The sequence below is a fragment of the Scaptodrosophila lebanonensis genome, unplaced genomic scaffold (genome assembly GCF_003285725.1).
Source record: "Scaptodrosophila lebanonensis strain 11010-0011.00,11010-0021.00 unplaced genomic scaffold, SlebRS2 tig00000131-arrow-arrow-pilon, whole genome shotgun sequence".
NCBI lineage: Eukaryota > Metazoa > Arthropoda > Insecta > Diptera > Drosophilidae > Scaptodrosophila > Scaptodrosophila lebanonensis.
The window spans coordinates 1,114,079-1,131,392 of record NW_022060584.1 but is presented as its reverse complement, the minus strand read 5'-3'; the positions used below and the strand labels follow the sequence as shown (position 1 = coordinate 1,131,392).

General features: G+C 38.8%; 3 protein-coding genes across 3 annotated transcripts; 1 reads left to right on the top strand and 2 right to left on the bottom strand.

Moving 5' to 3' along the window:
* Positions 1-621: 621 nt before the first annotated feature.
* LOC115629003 (probable RNA polymerase II nuclear localization protein SLC7A6OS) lies at positions 622-3,059 on the bottom strand. The gene is made up of 4 exons (XM_030525289.1): positions 2,834-3,059; positions 2,340-2,779; positions 1,235-1,416; positions 622-1,172 (listed from the first exon to the last, which is right to left on the bottom strand). The coding sequence occupies exons 1-4, from the start codon at positions 2,999-3,001 to the stop codon at positions 898-900; spliced, it is 1,065 nt and encodes a 354-aa protein (XP_030381149.1). The 5' UTR covers positions 3,002-3,059; the 3' UTR covers positions 622-897.
* Positions 3,060-4,097: 1,038 nt separating this feature from the next.
* On the bottom strand, positions 4,098-4,886 carry LOC115629041. Its single transcript, XM_030525344.1, has 3 exons — positions 4,875-4,886; positions 4,738-4,800; positions 4,098-4,648 (listed from the first exon to the last, which is right to left on the bottom strand). The coding sequence occupies exons 2-3, from the start codon at positions 4,769-4,771 to the stop codon at positions 4,170-4,172; spliced, it is 513 nt and encodes a 170-aa protein (XP_030381204.1). The 5' UTR covers positions 4,772-4,800; positions 4,875-4,886; the 3' UTR covers positions 4,098-4,169.
* Positions 4,887-5,003: 117 nt separating this feature from the next.
* Positions 5,004-7,972, top strand: LOC115628984. The gene is made up of 2 exons (XM_030525263.1): positions 5,004-5,157; positions 5,222-7,972. Exons 1-2 carry the CDS (start codon positions 5,077-5,079, stop codon positions 7,862-7,864), a joined length of 2,724 nt encoding a protein of 907 aa, XP_030381123.1. The 5' UTR covers positions 5,004-5,076; the 3' UTR covers positions 7,865-7,972.
* Positions 7,973-17,314: the final 9,342 nt, after the last annotated feature.

The following is a 17,314-nucleotide window of genomic DNA, read 5'->3' as shown; positions in this document are numbered from 1 at the left end:
ACTTCAAATTCGCCTTTAAAACAATCCTCAGTGAATTCCTGATTGGTTGTTTATAATATAAAAGTTTGTTAAATTTTACAATTCCATTTTTTTATTAAGGCGAAACTGCCTAAATTTGAAGAATGCTTTTGGACTCGATACTATCTCTGGAAATTATGTACGTATTTGGTTTCTGACTTGATTCCATTCCGGATATTGGCTGAGGTAGATGGGCCGTCGAAAATTGTAATGAAATCGTAGGAATTTATAAAGAAAATGCTTAATATCAGCAACAAAACAATAGCAATATAAAAGAAATACGTTTAATAATGTATTTTAAAGCTGTTTATCATAATGTAATCCAATCACATTTTAATTCAAATGGAGCGCATGTTTTAGTATTACTTTCCAAATAAAAAAATAAAATAAACTCGTATTGCCTGGGCTCAACCGTGTCGGGAATCTAGCCAGACAGACAGACGTACATGACTCTATCGATTCATCTTGTCATGCTGATTAAGAATACATACTCATATACTTTATGGGGTCGGAGATGTTTTCATCTGCCTGTTACATACTTTGCACAAAAAAATATATTATATACATATAATGCGTTTTGTATAAACAATTTTTTTGAAATTATTTAAGAAGCAAATTCATAGCCTAATGGCCGGTTTTGATTTATTGTAGAATAAAATTGTTGGTTGACTATAACGATGGAGGCTCTCGGTTCAGAACAAGCCTGTATTTATATATATTTCATTGGCAATATTCGATTAGTGGGCCATAAGCTTAATCTAGTTACTAAAATGTTATAAGTATATGTATGCGAAGCACGAAAAAGGCCATTTCTAAAATGCCTATAAAATGTTTCGCATTAACATATTTGTATGCTCATCATAGGCATTGGTATTTTGCTCAATTGCTGTGCTCGCTGGCACTTTCAAAGTTGGCATCATCATCATCAGAGTCGGAGCAGTGCTCAAGACCCTCGGCCTCGCGCAGCAGACGACGCTTGTAACGCTCGTAGGCGCTGCCCTGATTATCCACATTGCAGAAGTCGATATCGTCCACAAAGCCAGCGGCATCAGTATCAATGGTGTGCACATATGGATCCTGGAATGTGTTATAGTCTTCGTCCTCGCTGGAGGCTAGAAACTCATCATCATCCTGCTTGTCCTCTTCGTCCTCATCTATGAACGATTGATTATATAAGTGATTATTGTGAAGCTATTAGTATTTAGTAGAGTAGTACCGAGCACGAATTTATGCATTTGTTCGCACAAATCACCGAAATTAGAGTCCGCCTGCTCAAACTCGTCATCATCGGGATAGTCGTTGGTGTAGTAGTTCTCCTGATTCGAGTCCTCCGAATCAAATTCCTCGTCATCGTCGTTGTAGCTGTCTTCAAAAATGACTTCACCCGCGCGAAATATGCTGCAAGGATTGAAAAGTTCAATGAAAATGCAGGCAACGGTTTTATATAAACATGTTTTGTTCTTTATTGAAGGAGGCTTACTATTATAATTATTATTACTATTATGTATATGTATTGTTTTGTTCATGCTAAGCGCTAAACCCTATTAACTACAAGAGAGTACTTAAATATTTTTAGCACAACTGTGGAACGCTTTGGAAAACAGAAGGAAAGCAACTGGCAAGAGGGTTAAAGAGCAGCAACAACAATTTACAAGGCGAACAAATTATAAATTAAATAAAAAGAAACGCACTTAGTCCACATACATACATATAGGATATAGTATATATGTGTTTGTATGTATGTAAATGATAATGTGATGCGTAAGAAGCGCGCAAACTAAAAACTAATTAAGTCAACATTTCGTTTCTTTTGATTTGCTTTTCAATTTCTTTTACTGGAGGAACTGTCTATCTGTCTGTTGGGGTGTATATGTGTGTGTTAGGTGCTTGCTGTTGTTGCTGCTGTTGTTGGCCCGCTGTGTCACACATGTGTTAGCCTGGCTGTCGCAGTTGCTGCTGCTGTTGTTGTTGTTCTCGTGTGTTACCAATAGCAGTTGTTGTAGTAATTAAACGGATAATACAACCTTATAGAGAATCAGACATACAAATTATTCTTCTTTTTTTTGTTTTGCGAAAATTATCTAAATTTAAATGCAATGAGCACATTACGCGCAACATATTAATACATATATGTACACATAGGATGAGAGAACTTAGGAATACAAAAACACACATAGCGCACCCAAAAAAAAGGGGGGAAAAGAATGATTTTAATCAAACCCAAATCTCCACTGCCTGACATAACCACTCGCACTCCCGATCTCTACATATAGAGGTGTCTGACTGTGAACATTTGCTGTTCTTCTATGTGTATGACGAACCTTAAATAGTTGTCGTCCATCATGTCTACAACTGCCGCCTGCTGCTCATTCTCCGGCACATACAGATCGTAGACGTAGCCAATGTCCGAATCGGCGGGCAGTTGTGAGTTCTGTGCATCTGTTGTGGGCGTCTCTTGCGATTCTATGTCCACTATGGTGATTTGGCTGTTAGTGTTGCTGGCGCTGGCAACAGTTGTGGCAGAATTTGCCTTCTGCTCTCCACTGCCGTCCGTTTCGTTTGCATTCTGATCATCTAAGGTGGTGCGCAGACAGTTAACGACACGGAAACGCTGTTCGCGTGCTGCCTGCTGTGTCTGCTGACGCAGCTTTTCGCGCCTATTGACGCCACCGTCGCCAACTCCGCTCTTCTGCTGCACAAGTTCCTTGGCGCTTGCCTTATTGAGGCGTGCAGCTGCAAACTGTTTGGTAGCGCAATCATCCTGCAATCAATATTCATTAGCATCAGCATATTATGATCATTATCTGCAACCCACCTGATTTTCCAAAGTGCCGGCGAACCTAAACGTGCTCAATAGTTCTTTTTCTTTGTCTGGCGTCGATTCGCTTTCATCTTCTTGCAAGCGTCGTCTTTTTCCATTCAGCACAAACGCTGTGTGTGGTTCCTCATCAATGCGTCGCTTGATGCGCACCACGGCAGGCATGTTTAGTTAACTATTTTGTCGAAATTTAATAAAAATTTAATCGTGCGACGCCACAGCTATATTAGACTCGTTGTATTCACAATAGTTTATAGAGATGCGCAATTATCGGTGGCACTATCGATAGAAGCGATGATTATCGGCTGCCATTTCGTGCTATCAGTGCTGCCAGCTTGTGTTATTTTTTAAATGTCTACTGCGAGATAAGTTAATGTATAGCTGGTTGGAGCTAGCGTTAGTATATGTAAAGCAGTTTATTTATCCATATTTATGCATTTATTATTTTAATTTAATTTCCCTTATACAAGACAATAGGGCCAAAATGAGTAAAACAAATACCCATTGAGCTAAAGCAATTCAAAATTAGATAAGATAGCTGCCAATTACGAACATTTGTGCAGCTGATTTTGATTTGTAATACAATAAATCAATGAAACTTTGTTTACGGAACTTATTTAATAACTTAAAGTGCACAAGAAGGCTGTAAAGTTAAAACTTCAATATACGGATGTTAATTTTTAATTAAATGGAATGAAATAAAATGGCCATATTATTTCTTCAAAAAAACCTAATTTCAATTAGCTTTGGAACTTTTTGTTAATTTTAACCCGTGTTATTGTGCACTGAAGAAATTTATGAATAATCACAATTAGTTTTAAAATGTATTGAATAGCTTGAATAGCAGTTGCAGGTAACCAATTCACAATTTAAACGAATAACAGATTTCGGTGCTTGCAGTGCTACCCAGCTCTCATTGTGTTCGATCACTAGCTCGATAGATCGTTATCGCTGAAACGGCTAATGCATGTATGTGTGTGCTTTAGAGCTGGGGAAACATCGATGTTTGCCAACATCGATGTTTCGATTTTTTTGGAGGAAGAACATCGATGTATCGATGCATCGAAATTCCACTAACAAATTTTCAAAAAAAATTAATATACATCATAGGGCACTTCGTTTTGATTTGTCTGTTTATAAAGGAAAAAAAGGGTTTAAAACAAACGATATTTTTATAACTTCAAATAATAAACTAAAAACAAGAGAAAGTATAACATAAAAAATTATAGTTAATGACTAATTTCAGATAAAACAACAAAACAATATTTTCATAAATTGAAAGAATATAAGTATAACAAAATGAAAAGCATAACATAAAAAATATAATTCATGACTAATTATTTGAGATCCACTCATTTTTGTTAATAAAAATGAGCATGTCTACATTCTTTGATTTAAGCGAACTCCTTTTTTCGCTAACTATAAGTCCAGCTTTGCTGAACATGCGCTCACTTTCAGTGGACGTTGCAGGAACGCAGAGGTACTTGCATATACATGCCTTAAGGGACTTATCATTTGAGATCTGTAAATAAAATGCTTCGTATTTTTTGTCTATAAACGACAAAATAGAGCTTGAGGTCGTTGGTAGTTCTTCAATTGTCAACGTAGGATGCATTCGTTTAAAATGTGCAGATAAATTGGTGGTATTGCCACATGTTTGATACACTTTACCACATTTAAAGCATTTAGCAGACTTGCCATCCTTAGACTTATTGAAGAAATTCCACACAGTTGACTTTCCATATTTTACACGTTTATTAGGACCACCTTCCTCAGGTTCCTTATCCATTTCGGTTGAGTTTGCATTACAATCTAAGTACATAGAACAACATATTAATATATGTACAAATAATGAAAATACACATACACAAATAAGACTGCAGCTGCAAGATAAAAATTACCTTTGCTATTAGATTCTTTTAAAAACTTCTCCATTTCCAAGCACTGCCAACACCAATATCCATCTATAATATTAGTAATTTGTTCTGTATTATATTAGGGGTTTTATTAAAAAATGCAAATTTTAGCTTTTACTTACCTAGCTTTTCCCGCGTTTTTTTTACAAGTAGTAAAAAACATCGAAAATCGGAAATAAAACATCGATGTTTGGAAAAAATTGCAAAACATCGATGTATCGATTTTACATCGATGTTTCGCACAGCACTAGTGTGCTTGTGTGGTAAAATTAAATCGCACAGATAGGCTCTAGTTGGCGCGCGTTTCCAATAAAGAATGTAAATATGTCGCTCCCGTTGTTGGACGAGGAGGAACTCGAGGCATTAGTATACGAACGCTCAAAAATCTGGTCGAGTCTTCTGAAGGTAAGACAAGAAGTTAACAAATGTCTGAATGTACAGTTAATCGCATACACACACATACAATTAGTGCTTCGAGGAGCAAGACGATGAGGAAATAATAGAGATGCACAATATTGAAAAACTATTCGAAAGCGATGTTGAAGATAACGACGAGAGCGTGGCCGGCACCGATGAGGCCGAGGAGGACGATGTGGAGGACGACATAGCAAATACAACAGTAACCAAAACGCGAACCGAGCTTGCGCTAATGCTTTATAGTGGCGAGAACAAGCAGGAGACACAGGAGTTGCAGGTAATACTCAATCAGACGCTGCCCGTTTTTGAGGAGCACAAGCGCAAGTGGCGGGACGCAGGCCTAGATCGCATTCTGGACACATTCGATGAACAGAAAATTGAGGTGCATGTGGGCGATTGGCTGCGTCGCAACAACAGCGTTTACGGTGGCAAACTAACACCCGAGAAATCGGCCACAAAGCGCTCAACTTCCTCGGATGAGACGGACAGCGGCAGCATCAGCAGCGCTGAATACGAAACCGTGGACACGGCGCGCTATGTGCGCAAACGCATTTCAAAGCCCAGGCTGCCCATACCGATGAAAATTGACCGCACCCACATGCGCAAGCGACAAGAACTGCGCGCCGAATTCAGCGCCACTGACTATGATGAGGTGCGCCGATATCGAAAGCATGAGAGAGACACACCACTGCGCATACCCAAACCAACTTACCGCCAAAGCCAGCAACATCGCAGCCGTTGCAGCCACCAGCACTATAAGCATTATTCTCGCAAGCCACGGGCTAGTGCCCTGTGCTCAGACTCCTCATCCAGCGATATGGAGGTGGACTACTGCGGACCCCATTGCGAGTGTACCGCCTCCAAACGCCACGATAGGGTGAAGACTATGTACCATTGCTGCACCTATCACAGCCACCATCGGTCCAGTGGCTGCGGCAGATCAATGCGACTAATTGAACGCAATGTGCGTCATCTGCGCCGCCAGCATGCTCTCGACGAGGACCTGCACATGGATATGCGGCCGCGGGTGCGGGAGAGCGACTGCAGCTGCTGTAACAGAAAGAAGTTGTGCTCGAATGTGGTGCATGTCGCCAACAGTTCCACGGAAGAGTGGATTGTGGAGAACGGCAGCAGCAGTAGCAGTCCGTATGTGGAAGCGAATCTTATGAGAGTGCAAACTCTATCTATGAAAACTGCCTCAGCTGAATTGACTTCAGCAAAGGCTAGAGAGGCGCTTTCACAGGCTGAAAGGAAGCTGCTTCCAACACCCAAAGCGCACAGAAAGGTGCTAGGCGTGTTCTCTAAAACTGATCCAGCTATACTGCCTTTTATTTCAGAGGAACCAGTTAATACAAAGAAAACAAAGAGAGCAACCGTTGAAGCAGAGAAAAAGAAAGCAAAGCCAACAAATACAAATGAATCGATTGTTGCCCACGAAGGACAAGAAATTGTCAATGCAACGCCAAAATCTCTTCAAAAGCGAAAGCCAGGCTGGCAGCTGAAGTGTGTGAAGGAACCAGAAAAAGACACCCCACTTAAATCGATTAGTTACGTGGAGAAAGAGAATTCCTCAAATATAGCAAAGGCGGGGGCGAACGAGGAAAGAATTGTGAAAGCCAAGACCACAAGTTTGGCAGTCAATCGAAAAACCTCTCAAGCGCTAACGGAGCTGCCAAGAAACAGAGACCAGGAGCCTCTGTCGCCGCCAAAAGTAACTGAAACGCCGACTAAAACTAATATTCAAAATAGAAAATCAGGCAAAAAAACGAACAGCAATATGAAATCAACAGCAGATAAAAAACTAAAGCCAATTAAAACTGCGCCATTAAAGCGAAATGTGAATAACTCTGCCAAGAAGAAAAATCTTACTACAAGCATTGACGATTCGACAGAAAGCGATGAAGTCGTTGTCGTCAGCGACGATAACGATTCCAGTTGGTTGCCATCGAGACAAAGGACAAAGAAGACGCCCCAAGCGGTATTGGTTGAGGAAGACATAAAGCTAGCCCTATTGCTCTCGAAGGAAACATATATGTCGGAGTGTACGAAGCGCCAACAAAAAGAGGAAACGGCAAGCTCGCCACAACTGCCGGAGCCCACAACCTTTAACAATCAGAGCGTGGCTTGCAACTCCACAGCTCTGGTAAATAACACCGCCTGCGATCGCGCTTTGGGCAGTAAGCGTAACATGAAACGCTCCACCGATGTCAGTTCTACGCTGAAGAAATCATCACCGCCCTCCACAGCCTCATCGAAGAAGCAAAAGCAAGTCACTGAGGAGGCCGACTGCACGGTGGTTACATCGACGACGTGTTGCGAGTCCTCAGGTGTGGTGCAGCCAACTGCTAAACACTCGCTTCAACTAACCGCCAATGGCATTTTGCTGTATGCCCCGCCTGAACGGGGTCCAGCGTCCAGCTCCTCCAAATTTGAGCTCACAGAGCAATCGCTTGGCGGCATCATTGGGGAGCGTACAGCGCGCAAGTTCCTCAAATATCATGTGGGCAGTCGCAGCTTTGATAGCCGCCTCAGCGTCTACTATCGTCCCTCGCCAAAGCTGAGGGCTGCTCTGACCGCGGGCGTCGATTCCCTCGATTTATGCAGTTCCAGCTCCAGCGACAGCGACGATGACATTTTCGAATATGCCCAGCGGTATGGAAATATACACACGGTCCTAGAGCAAGCATCTAAATAACACTATCCATTCAGTGGTGATCTAAAATAATTACAAATCAAATATATTTGCAACTTGTTAACTGTAACTGTAATATTATTGCATTAAAAGTTTTTAATTTACAACTAATTAAGATATATTTCGCGATTTCCCCTCAAATTTGTGTTATGTTACAAGTAGGTTTTGAAAATAAATCCAAAAGGAGATTTTTTTGCAGTAGAAAACTATATTATAAATATACCCTGTGCCCGACACAATATTGATGTAAAAAAGTATTCTATTAAAACTGTACGATTCTAGGCACGACTACGTACGTGTTATATATTTTTATACCCTGTTTAAGAGTTAAGCCTGATCGACTTTAGTAATTCATTCTTGTTTTTATGGGCTTTCATTAAAATAACATTAAATTTATGTTTGAGAAATTTGTATGCAAATTATTTGCACATCGCTGTAATTTTATCGAGTATCGATTTTGAATGCTGCCTTTTTAAAAATGGAGGTAAAGTTGTCGTTAAAAGCTGAGTTTATTACGATAACTAACAGGACCAAAGTCGCTCTATGAAATTCTATACTTCAATAGGAAGCACCCTATATAAAACAGGACTAGAGTCGCTCTACACTCTCTTAATTTGTTGTTCTCTTGCCATTTAGCGGAACTGCAGAAGGCGTGACAAAGCAGGGAATAGGATGATTGCCTGCAATGAGCGAAAGGCCTCACTGCTGATGCGTGCAAAAAAAAGCTGAAGCTAACTAAACACGGAAAAATGCTGAAAACAGCTGCTTAATAAGTTTTCTTAGAAGTAATCAACTAATCAAGGTTTTCATTGAGAAATAAAACAAAAATCTTGAACTACGTAAATTTTTCACGAATTACAATTAATTTTTTGGTAAAAATGACCAATAATATTATATATAACATAGTTATGTTGCTTGCAATTTGAGCGATATGCCTCACTGTTGATGCTTGAGTGCAAAAAAAAAGCTGAAACTAACTAAACAGGCAAAAATGCTGAAAACAGCTGCTTGATAAGTTTTCTTACAGATAAAATACAAATCTTGAACTACGCAAACTATAAGAGTTGTATCGTCCAATAGCTGTCAATTTTTCAGGAATTACAATTTTTTTTCCACGACCAATAATATACATATATTACATAGTAATGTATTACAAAATAAAATTTTGAATTAATAGCTGCTGAACAAATAAGTTTACGGGCTGATTTATAACAATCGCTGGTATGTCAGTTAATTACAAAAAAAAGAAGTAATTATCACGATGTTAAAGCGAATTGAACAGAAAAAACCACAGTCACATTTTAGACCGCAATCGGCATTTGAAAAGTCAGAAAGTGACGGAAAAATAGTTAAATTGGCAGCACTGTTGCTCATACCCGTGCACAAATGTGGGTTTACATTTTCCTTCTCTTTGACTGTTTCTGTGCGTGTGCTGTCTCTCTTCCTTTTTGTGCCTGGCTGCAGATTTTAACTCTCATTCGGTTCCTGCTCGTGGCGGCGAGAAGTACGTTTGTGCGGCGCGCGGAGAAATTGAAAATTTCGTGGTAATATGTTTGCCATATTACGTCGCCCACGCGCTTGTTACTTTGGGCAGCAAATGCAAACAAATTAAAGTGCGCGCAGCTCGTTCTGGCCAAAAACAGCGCCACCGCCGCCGCCAAGCTGTCTGCAAAGTGTGAGATTTGTTTGTCTAGTGTTTATGTGTGTGTGTATGTGCGTTGTGAGTCCCTGTTGTTGTTTTAATCAGCGATTTTCAAGTGCAATATTTAGGCTTTAACAACCATTGAGCAAAATTAAAGCCGGCTAACGGTAAATACATGCATATATGTGTGTGTGTGTGAGAGTGATTTTTTGTGTCGCGTCATTGTCTCTCTCGTTTCGTATTTCGCGTTTCGCGCGCATTTTATTTGTCGTTTGTGTGCTGCAATTTTTACCGTTACACATGTGCCGCCCACCATCAAACAGCAGCATCAGCAGCGGGGGCGCCCAAAATGATTTACAACGGGGCTTGATGTTATCAACGCTTGCCGCAATTATGTTTTAATTGGCGCACAAAAACGCGCTAAATGGTTTACACACGCAGGATTTAGTAGCAGAAACAATAACAACAAAAGGGATATTGTATGTACGTGTATGTGTGTGTGTGTACATAACACATGTGGCCTGGTGAGTTCATTATTGTGCGCTCATTTGTTGTGTTTTTGTTTTTCACACTCATGCGGTTAATTTATGTCAAATAGGAAAGTCTAGCCTGAATCTGCCGCTTTGCGCGCTCCCTCTCTTTGTTATTTGCCTGTTTTTGTCATTTTCTCACAAAACACTAAAAGTAAATTGAATTCTGGTGCCAGCTTTTGTGCCACTCACGTGTCACAAAAAGAAAGGAAGGCAGGCACAAAAAAGATGAAGTAATCTCTGTGCCGCCGCCTGACTATAAAAATATTTACGAGTAAATATTACAACCTGCCCACGCACGATCCACCGCCAGGTTCAAACATATGTTTGGCAACATTCTTTCGGGGGCCCGCTTTTATTTATGATGGGCGGCTGATGCTGCGTCACAAAAATTTGCGCATGAATCATGCCACACGTAATATGAGAAGCGTCTCGCTCTTTCTGTGTGTCAGTCAGGCACGCGGGAGTTGGGTGTGGATGTGGACGTGGACGTGGGATTTTGGGTTGGAGTCGACGGGTGCTTCGTCCTGATGCGTTTGGCATAATAATGAAATAATAATGTCGCCTTTTGTTGTGAGGTGTTTCTGTCTGACGCTCTTGGGGCGGCAATAAATTAATGGCCTGCACATAAAAAGCACCCTGCAGTTTTTTGATTATGTGCCGCACAGGCCTCATATGACTTGGCGCTACCAGTTGGGCCAAGAGGCTGAGTGGTTGCATAGATAATTTGGGCTGAAGGGGTGGGTGTTAAAAGCAAAACTGGTGGGTGGTAAATTGGCATTGAAGTAGCGTCTCAACTCTTAACACTTACAAGCAGGAATAGGCGCGGGAAATGAGTGAACATTTCAAGCAACTCTCATTGCTGCGCTTCAATTAAGTCAATTGAGGACAAAAATGCTCCTTTGGATCCCTTTTGGCTTTAGAATTAGCCGCGGCACAACTATTGGATTATTTAATAAATATTAGTAAGAACATTTTCAATAATAATAAAATTAAGATGCCGTAAAAGTCTATTAAAAATAATTAGCAAATATTGAGGTAAGGCTGAGCAAAGCTACTATAGAATTTTTTCAATGGACCGCAAATAATGATTATTTTGATTTTTAACAGCGAAAAAATCATTCACTTATAGTAGCTTTGAAAAAAACATACTGATACTTATACTAATATCCTGCTTTTAGGATTATCTATGCATATTCACCATTAATTTCAAAATGTTAATTTTCATTCGTTCTCTCACAATATAATGATTAATTTATGTTTTGTGTTATACTTTGCAACTCAACCAATAATCATAATTTTTGAGCAAACAAATATTCTGTAAGTTAAATTTTTTTATCCAAAAATAAAACTTCTGTTGTTATTGTCCTTGCCTTTTGCACAAGGAAATAGGACAAAATGTATATACATACATATCCTTAAATAACAAGCCAAGACAAACCCCTATAGTACAGTTTTTGGCTTAACAAAAATTTCAGGCAAAATTACATCTTGAGTTTTATATTTGATCAAAAAAATTAAACTTAAAGGGTAATCACTATTTTATTAGTTTCATTTTTTTGTTCAATAATACATAATAATTGTTTGTTGATTTGGAAAGTATATCTCAAAATTAATTATAATGTCGTAAGAGAATGAACAAAATTAAAAAATTATTATTTTTTTTTGTAATTTTTATAACAACACTTACAATGATTCACAGTCCCTGATGTTTTCTAATCTCGAATGATGCCATATTATTCCAAATGCTGTACTGTCTTGTAATAAGTAGTATCTTAATAACGAACATATTATTGTTTTAGTAATTGTTTGGTTTTGGAACCGATTATGGGAATTGGAACAAATAATTTAGATCTTAAGAATAATAGTAAATTAATTAAAAATAATTAATTGAATTCCTGTACATAGTGAGGAAAAAGGAGGCGTGGCAGAATGGTTCATTCATATATTGGTAGTATGACGAGATGAGTCGATATAGACGTCAGTCATTGGAGTTCTAATTACACCGCTAGGAAGATATCATGTCTTCCTCTTATTTACGTAATTGAGGGCTTACATTTTTATATCAACAATTTATTTAAGTACGATAATCTTTAAATGCGATAATTGTTAATAAAATAGTAACTTCTTGGCGTTCCAAATGAGCTTGTTTAAAATTTCAAATACTATTAAACACAAAATGAATCACATTCAGCTCAAATTTTATAACGTATTTTTCCCCATCAGTGTGCCTACACTATTCGTTACATCGAAATCCCACCAGGCACTTCATTATTTAACTTTTATTTGACCGTCTACTTTGCGGCTGACCTGCTGACCAACTCACGCCCCAAATTTGAACCCACACAGCCCTCTTTTTGTCTAACTTTATTAGTGCCGTGTCAGGATGATGATGAATATGTTATTGGAGTGACCGAAACAACTTGACCAACACAACTTGTCCCAACAAAATGCATTATAATGATTTATGAACCAGAAGCAACAGCAGCAACAACCACCCCCCTGACCCGCGTCGTCTGCCCAGACAAATTAACAAGGATATATGGCTAGAACAAATTCGTAATAAGCAGCTTACCCCAAAAACAAAAAAGGCTGTCAAACGCAGACACACAGACAGACAGAGAGGGAGAGAGAGAGAGAGAGAGAGAGAGAGAGAGAGCTGCTCGCATCACGACCCAGGCAGTGGGTGGGTGCGGCAACTGCCCCAAGGTGTTTTGCCAAGTTTAAACAAAAATTAAAACACCTACCCCCAAACAAACTTCTACGGATGGGCTAATCAAAAATGTTACAAGCAAACAAGCTACGAACCAAAAAAAAAATCAAATAACATGGAAATGGAAAGTTGTGCGAGCAGAAGAAAGCGAAGAAAGTTTACAAGAAGTTTGCCACTTGATTCTTGTGGCAGCCACCACCAAAAAGGGGGCAAGAGTGGTTGCCTGTTAAGTTTGTTATTGTTGTAGCTGCTATTGTTTTTGTTGGTGTTGTTGCTGTTGTTGTTGTTGTTGTTGTTTGCAACATTGGCAACATTGTTGTTATGATTAGCATTTTATCACAAGATCTTTTGCTCATCATTTTGTGTCTCAGGACAGCAGACATGAACCATTTTTGCAGCTGGCAAACATTCCAGCGATAGTCCAACACACTTATTTATGTTAATCTTCCCCATGTCGGGGCAACAGCTGACAACGATGGGCTGTTTTGGAGTGGGCAGCAGACTTGGGCTACATTGTAGTTTAAAGCACAGGGAGTTTACATTTGGAAGGCAAAGTATATTATACTTATCCATATCACAACAACAAACACTAGTACTTCCCTGTAAACAGAAAGTTTAAGGAAACGCCAAAACAAAATAAACTACGGACTTGGAGGGTCTACATAACAAGTTGTACAATGTTAGTAGAAGCTTTTCGAATGGCTTTACTTTATTTTCTGAAAACGTAATACTACTTGTTACGGAGCCAAGCCAGTCGAATATTGCGAGTGGTTGATGGTTAAAATGCCGATTTTTGTGAAAGCCGATGATTAGCCACATGGTTCGATCGAAATCGGCGAATACGATGCAACAGCACCGCCACAGCATTAACCGTTTGACCAGGAGGAACGAATTTCCGATCCATTATTCACCCCCAATAGTAGAAACAATTCAAGATTGTCTTCACTTTATTGATTCATTGCCTTTTGGTCGCCATCGTATAGAAAACAGCATTGACAATAATGTACAGGAAGTTTTGAAGTTTTTTTGATACCCTAAAAATGTCTTACATAAAATTTAAGATGTTACATAGTACAACTTAGAATAAAATTCAAAATGTGAAATAATTAAAAGAGTAGGATCTATCCTACTAACGACTAAATCTATTGATTGTTTGTATCAATCTCTAGGATTGTTTGTATCAAGGTGCCAGTATATTGTTGGGGAAACAGCTTTAATGGAGTATTCTAAAGATATGTGACCAAAAAAAAGGTTATAATTGAAGCAGAATAGACGAAAGGGTTAAAGTTGGCAATCGAAGCGTACGAAATGCACGGATAAATCTTAGGAAGAAGTTTGTGAAGGAGGTTGATTCCCAAACAACTTGTACTGCGATGAAGTGATGTGATCTATTAATTTTTGTCTCGATCTATAAGATTTAGATTCCCAAGATAAATTAGTAAAAATTGTCTTTGGAGGCATTCAATTATTTTCTGCTGCTAAGGATATGTACAGTGATTAATGGGTCTTCGAATATTGCTCTTAAGTCATAATTTATTATCAAAAAGTTAACCGAGATCAATAACCGTAGATATTCGATGTAAGTAGAATTCCCTAGAGTATGGGAAATAAAATAGGCAACAGAGAGAATATCCATTTTGTACTGATACCTCAAACACAGTGTTACTTTGTGTGTGATAACTCAGCATTAATACATTCGAAAGCTATGAAATTTTGATGGTATGTCAATAAAAAAATTGCCTACCACCCATTAATATGTGGCGCCACTAGAAATGCATATATTTTAAACAGTCCTTTTTACTTTGGGATGCTCCTTGAATGAAAACAAACATAATTAAAATCCTCTTAGCAGGATATTTCACGAAAGATGGGGGCGAAGCTCCGCAGTCTATAATGCAGTACTTAGGCGTATAGTATAAGCATATCTGTTCAATCGGTTCTATTTTCAGCAGCTTCTTTATCACTTTATCTTAAATTTAATCTGTCCTGTCGCTCACTCATCCTTGTTGTCCTGTCCACTTTGTGCAACATCTCTCTACTTCTTCTTGTTTTTTTTAGCAAATTGTATTTTGGAAAATGTACACATTTTCAAGTTTCCAGCTGAGAGCAGCAAATGCTTTAAATGACAATTTTAAACATTTACGCTTTACTTTCCGATTGCGACTCGTCATATATTATTAAAGGACAGCATTTTGCAGCATTGGATTTATGCGTCTTCTTTTGATAACTAATTCCCTTTGGGCAGCTGTCGACGAGCAGATAAACTGCTAAGCAACCCAAAAGTAGTAAGCGGCCTATGCCCTACAGGCAGACATACACACATACATACATACATACATACATGTACACACATACATAAATACAGTGATATGTATTCAGGGTTTTAGGGAAAGAAACTTAAAGTACTTTGCTGCTGGATGACTTGGCAGCAGGATGACTTGCCAGCTGACTGTCTTGGCACTTCATATTAATTTCTTATTAAATGCCAAGTTGAACATCAACCCCTCATAGCGTCTGCTGGCCTGGTTTGGGGGAAGGAATTGCCTCTTGACTGCTCCAAATGTGCTGAAAAAATGGCCGAAAACAATTTGCGGCAATCAGGCTGCCACGTACGTGACGTGGCGACTGTTTGTGGCCATTCTAGATGCCAACTACTGATAACAAAAGGCGAAAAGCTCTGCAGCTTTGGGCATCCTTTGGCCAAGCTGGGGCCGTAGAGAGAGAGGGAGATGTGGTGCGAAAAATGCAAACAGCTGCTAACCGCTCGGGCTGGTGTCAATGACCGGCCAACTGGACTGCTAACGAGCACGTGAGTCAAGTGAAGCGCTAAATGAGCTAATTTGGTAGCTTTGGCAACTTTTCGGCACGTGGCCGAAGGTGGAGGACTGCGAGTATAGGAAAGAAGTCAAGAAATTCAATTGCAAACATAAATCATGCCTGACAGTGCCTGCCATGCAATCAGCTGTTTGTCACGACCATCCGGAGAAAGTGCCAATCAAGCGGCAGTCAAAGGTAAAGCCACCATGAGGAATACAAAGGAAGAAAGCGAGGAAATATCAAGCAACGCTCAAGCAGAGAAGCGACACTGTACAGCAAATTATGGGAAACATTTGCAAAGCAATATTAAAATTGTATTCGTCCAATTGATTCGTAGAAGCGAAGCTACAATATTTGTATCTGCAAATTCGAACGAAACGTGGCCCTGCCTGACCAACTAATATGGGTTAACTGAAAAATGTCGATGTCGTTTGTACTTCAAAAAAGACAAAGTTAACAAAGTTAACACTTAAGGCATACTTTTTTCCACCATAAATACAGTTATCCAGAGATATCACTAATCTAAAAAGCACGTACTTACCTTTAAATATAGGCCTCGCATATCAAACGCGATATTTAAAACAGCAAACAAAATATTTAAAACAATTCATTGATATTTTAAGCGAGAAAAAAATCTACTTTACACCAAAAAATAAATCTGTCTATCTATTTAGGAGATTTTTAAATTTATAAAATAAATAGTTTAATAATAAAATAAAGTAGCAGGCGGCTTTTGCTATAAGTCCAACTATTTATCGGAGCTTAATGGCCAACGATCTGGAATCTGAGGCCGATCCGGGTAGCCAGGAATAGTTACCGCAGTAGTTCAGGGAATAGGTTGGTGATCGGCTTAGCAATAAATTAAAGGTATACTGAGTAGAATTTGGGTATTTGCCTTTAATCGACTTTAAGGAGATGCAAGAAGTAGGGGGAATCGTAATATCCTAACAAATATCGCTATGCAACCATTTCTGGCAACCGACTAATAATTCTTATAAATGAAAACGAATAATCGACAAACTAGTTTTATGTTGCTGCTGCTTTGGCTTCACTCCTAATATTTTCGAATTTAATGTTTATTTAATGTTTAAGTCTGCCCGACTTTCGCATTCTTGTTTATCTAAATGGCGAGTTGCTTTTGCTATTAAATAAAAGATGAAATTCATTTGAATTCATTACAAAAATTGCACGCAGATGATATTCTTACAAATATTGATTTCCGTCTGATGAATTAAATTATGTATGGTAATATTTTGGCCTGATCGCCATTATCATAAACACAAAATCAACATACAACTACATAGGCTTAATTTTTCTATAGGGGGAGTCCCACAATGGGGGTTTGTTCCAGAGTACGTTATTTGGGTCCGATCCACGCCACAATAATTATCGCAGCGGCATGAAATCGAAGTCACGAGTTCTCACAAAATTAAATAATTGTCCAACCCAAGAAATATATAAAATAAAGAATAACACAGGAGAAAATTGTATATATAAATAATCTACACATACTATGTAGATACGAAACATTTCAAAGATCTTCCGTTCATTTTTTTTCTGTCGTTATTGGAATAACTTACATAAATGTGCCTACAAATCACAAAAATACAATGAACTTAAAAAGTAATGATGGCCCTGTCTTTACTAATTGATAAGCCACAAAGAATGTCTGTTGGGGAGATTCACACGATGCGATCTTTTCGTCCTCCTCACTACCCTGATGCTTCTTAGTCTGCGCTTCATCAGCAACT

Bases quoted from the DNA above. Each gene is read 5' to 3' on its own strand.
- LOC115628984 (XM_030525263.1), top strand. From the start codon at position 5,077: ATGTCGCTCCCGTTGTTGGACGAGGAGGAACTCGAGGCATTAGTATAC. The intron at 5,158-5,221 runs GTAAGACAAGAA...ACATACAATTAG, and splicing joins TCTGGTCGAGTCTTCTGAAG to TGCTTCGAGGAGCAAGACGA.
- LOC115629003 (XM_030525289.1), bottom strand. From the start codon at position 3,001: ATGCCTGCCGTGGTGCGCATCAAGCGACGCATTGATGAGGAACCACAC. The intron at 2,780-2,833 runs GTGGGTTGCAGA...TATTGATTGCAG, and splicing joins CCGGCACTTTGGAAAATCAG to GATGATTGCGCTACCAAACA. The intron at 1,173-1,234 runs GTACTACTCTAC...AATCGTTCATAG, and splicing joins AATGCATAAATTCGTGCTCG to ATGAGGACGAAGAGGACAAG.
- LOC115629041 (XM_030525344.1), bottom strand. From the start codon at position 4,771: ATGGAGAAGTTTTTAAAAGAATCTAATAGCAAAG. The intron at 4,649-4,737 runs GTAATTTTTATC...CTATGTACTTAG, and splicing joins AAAAGAATCTAATAGCAAAG to ATTGTAATGCAAACTCAACC.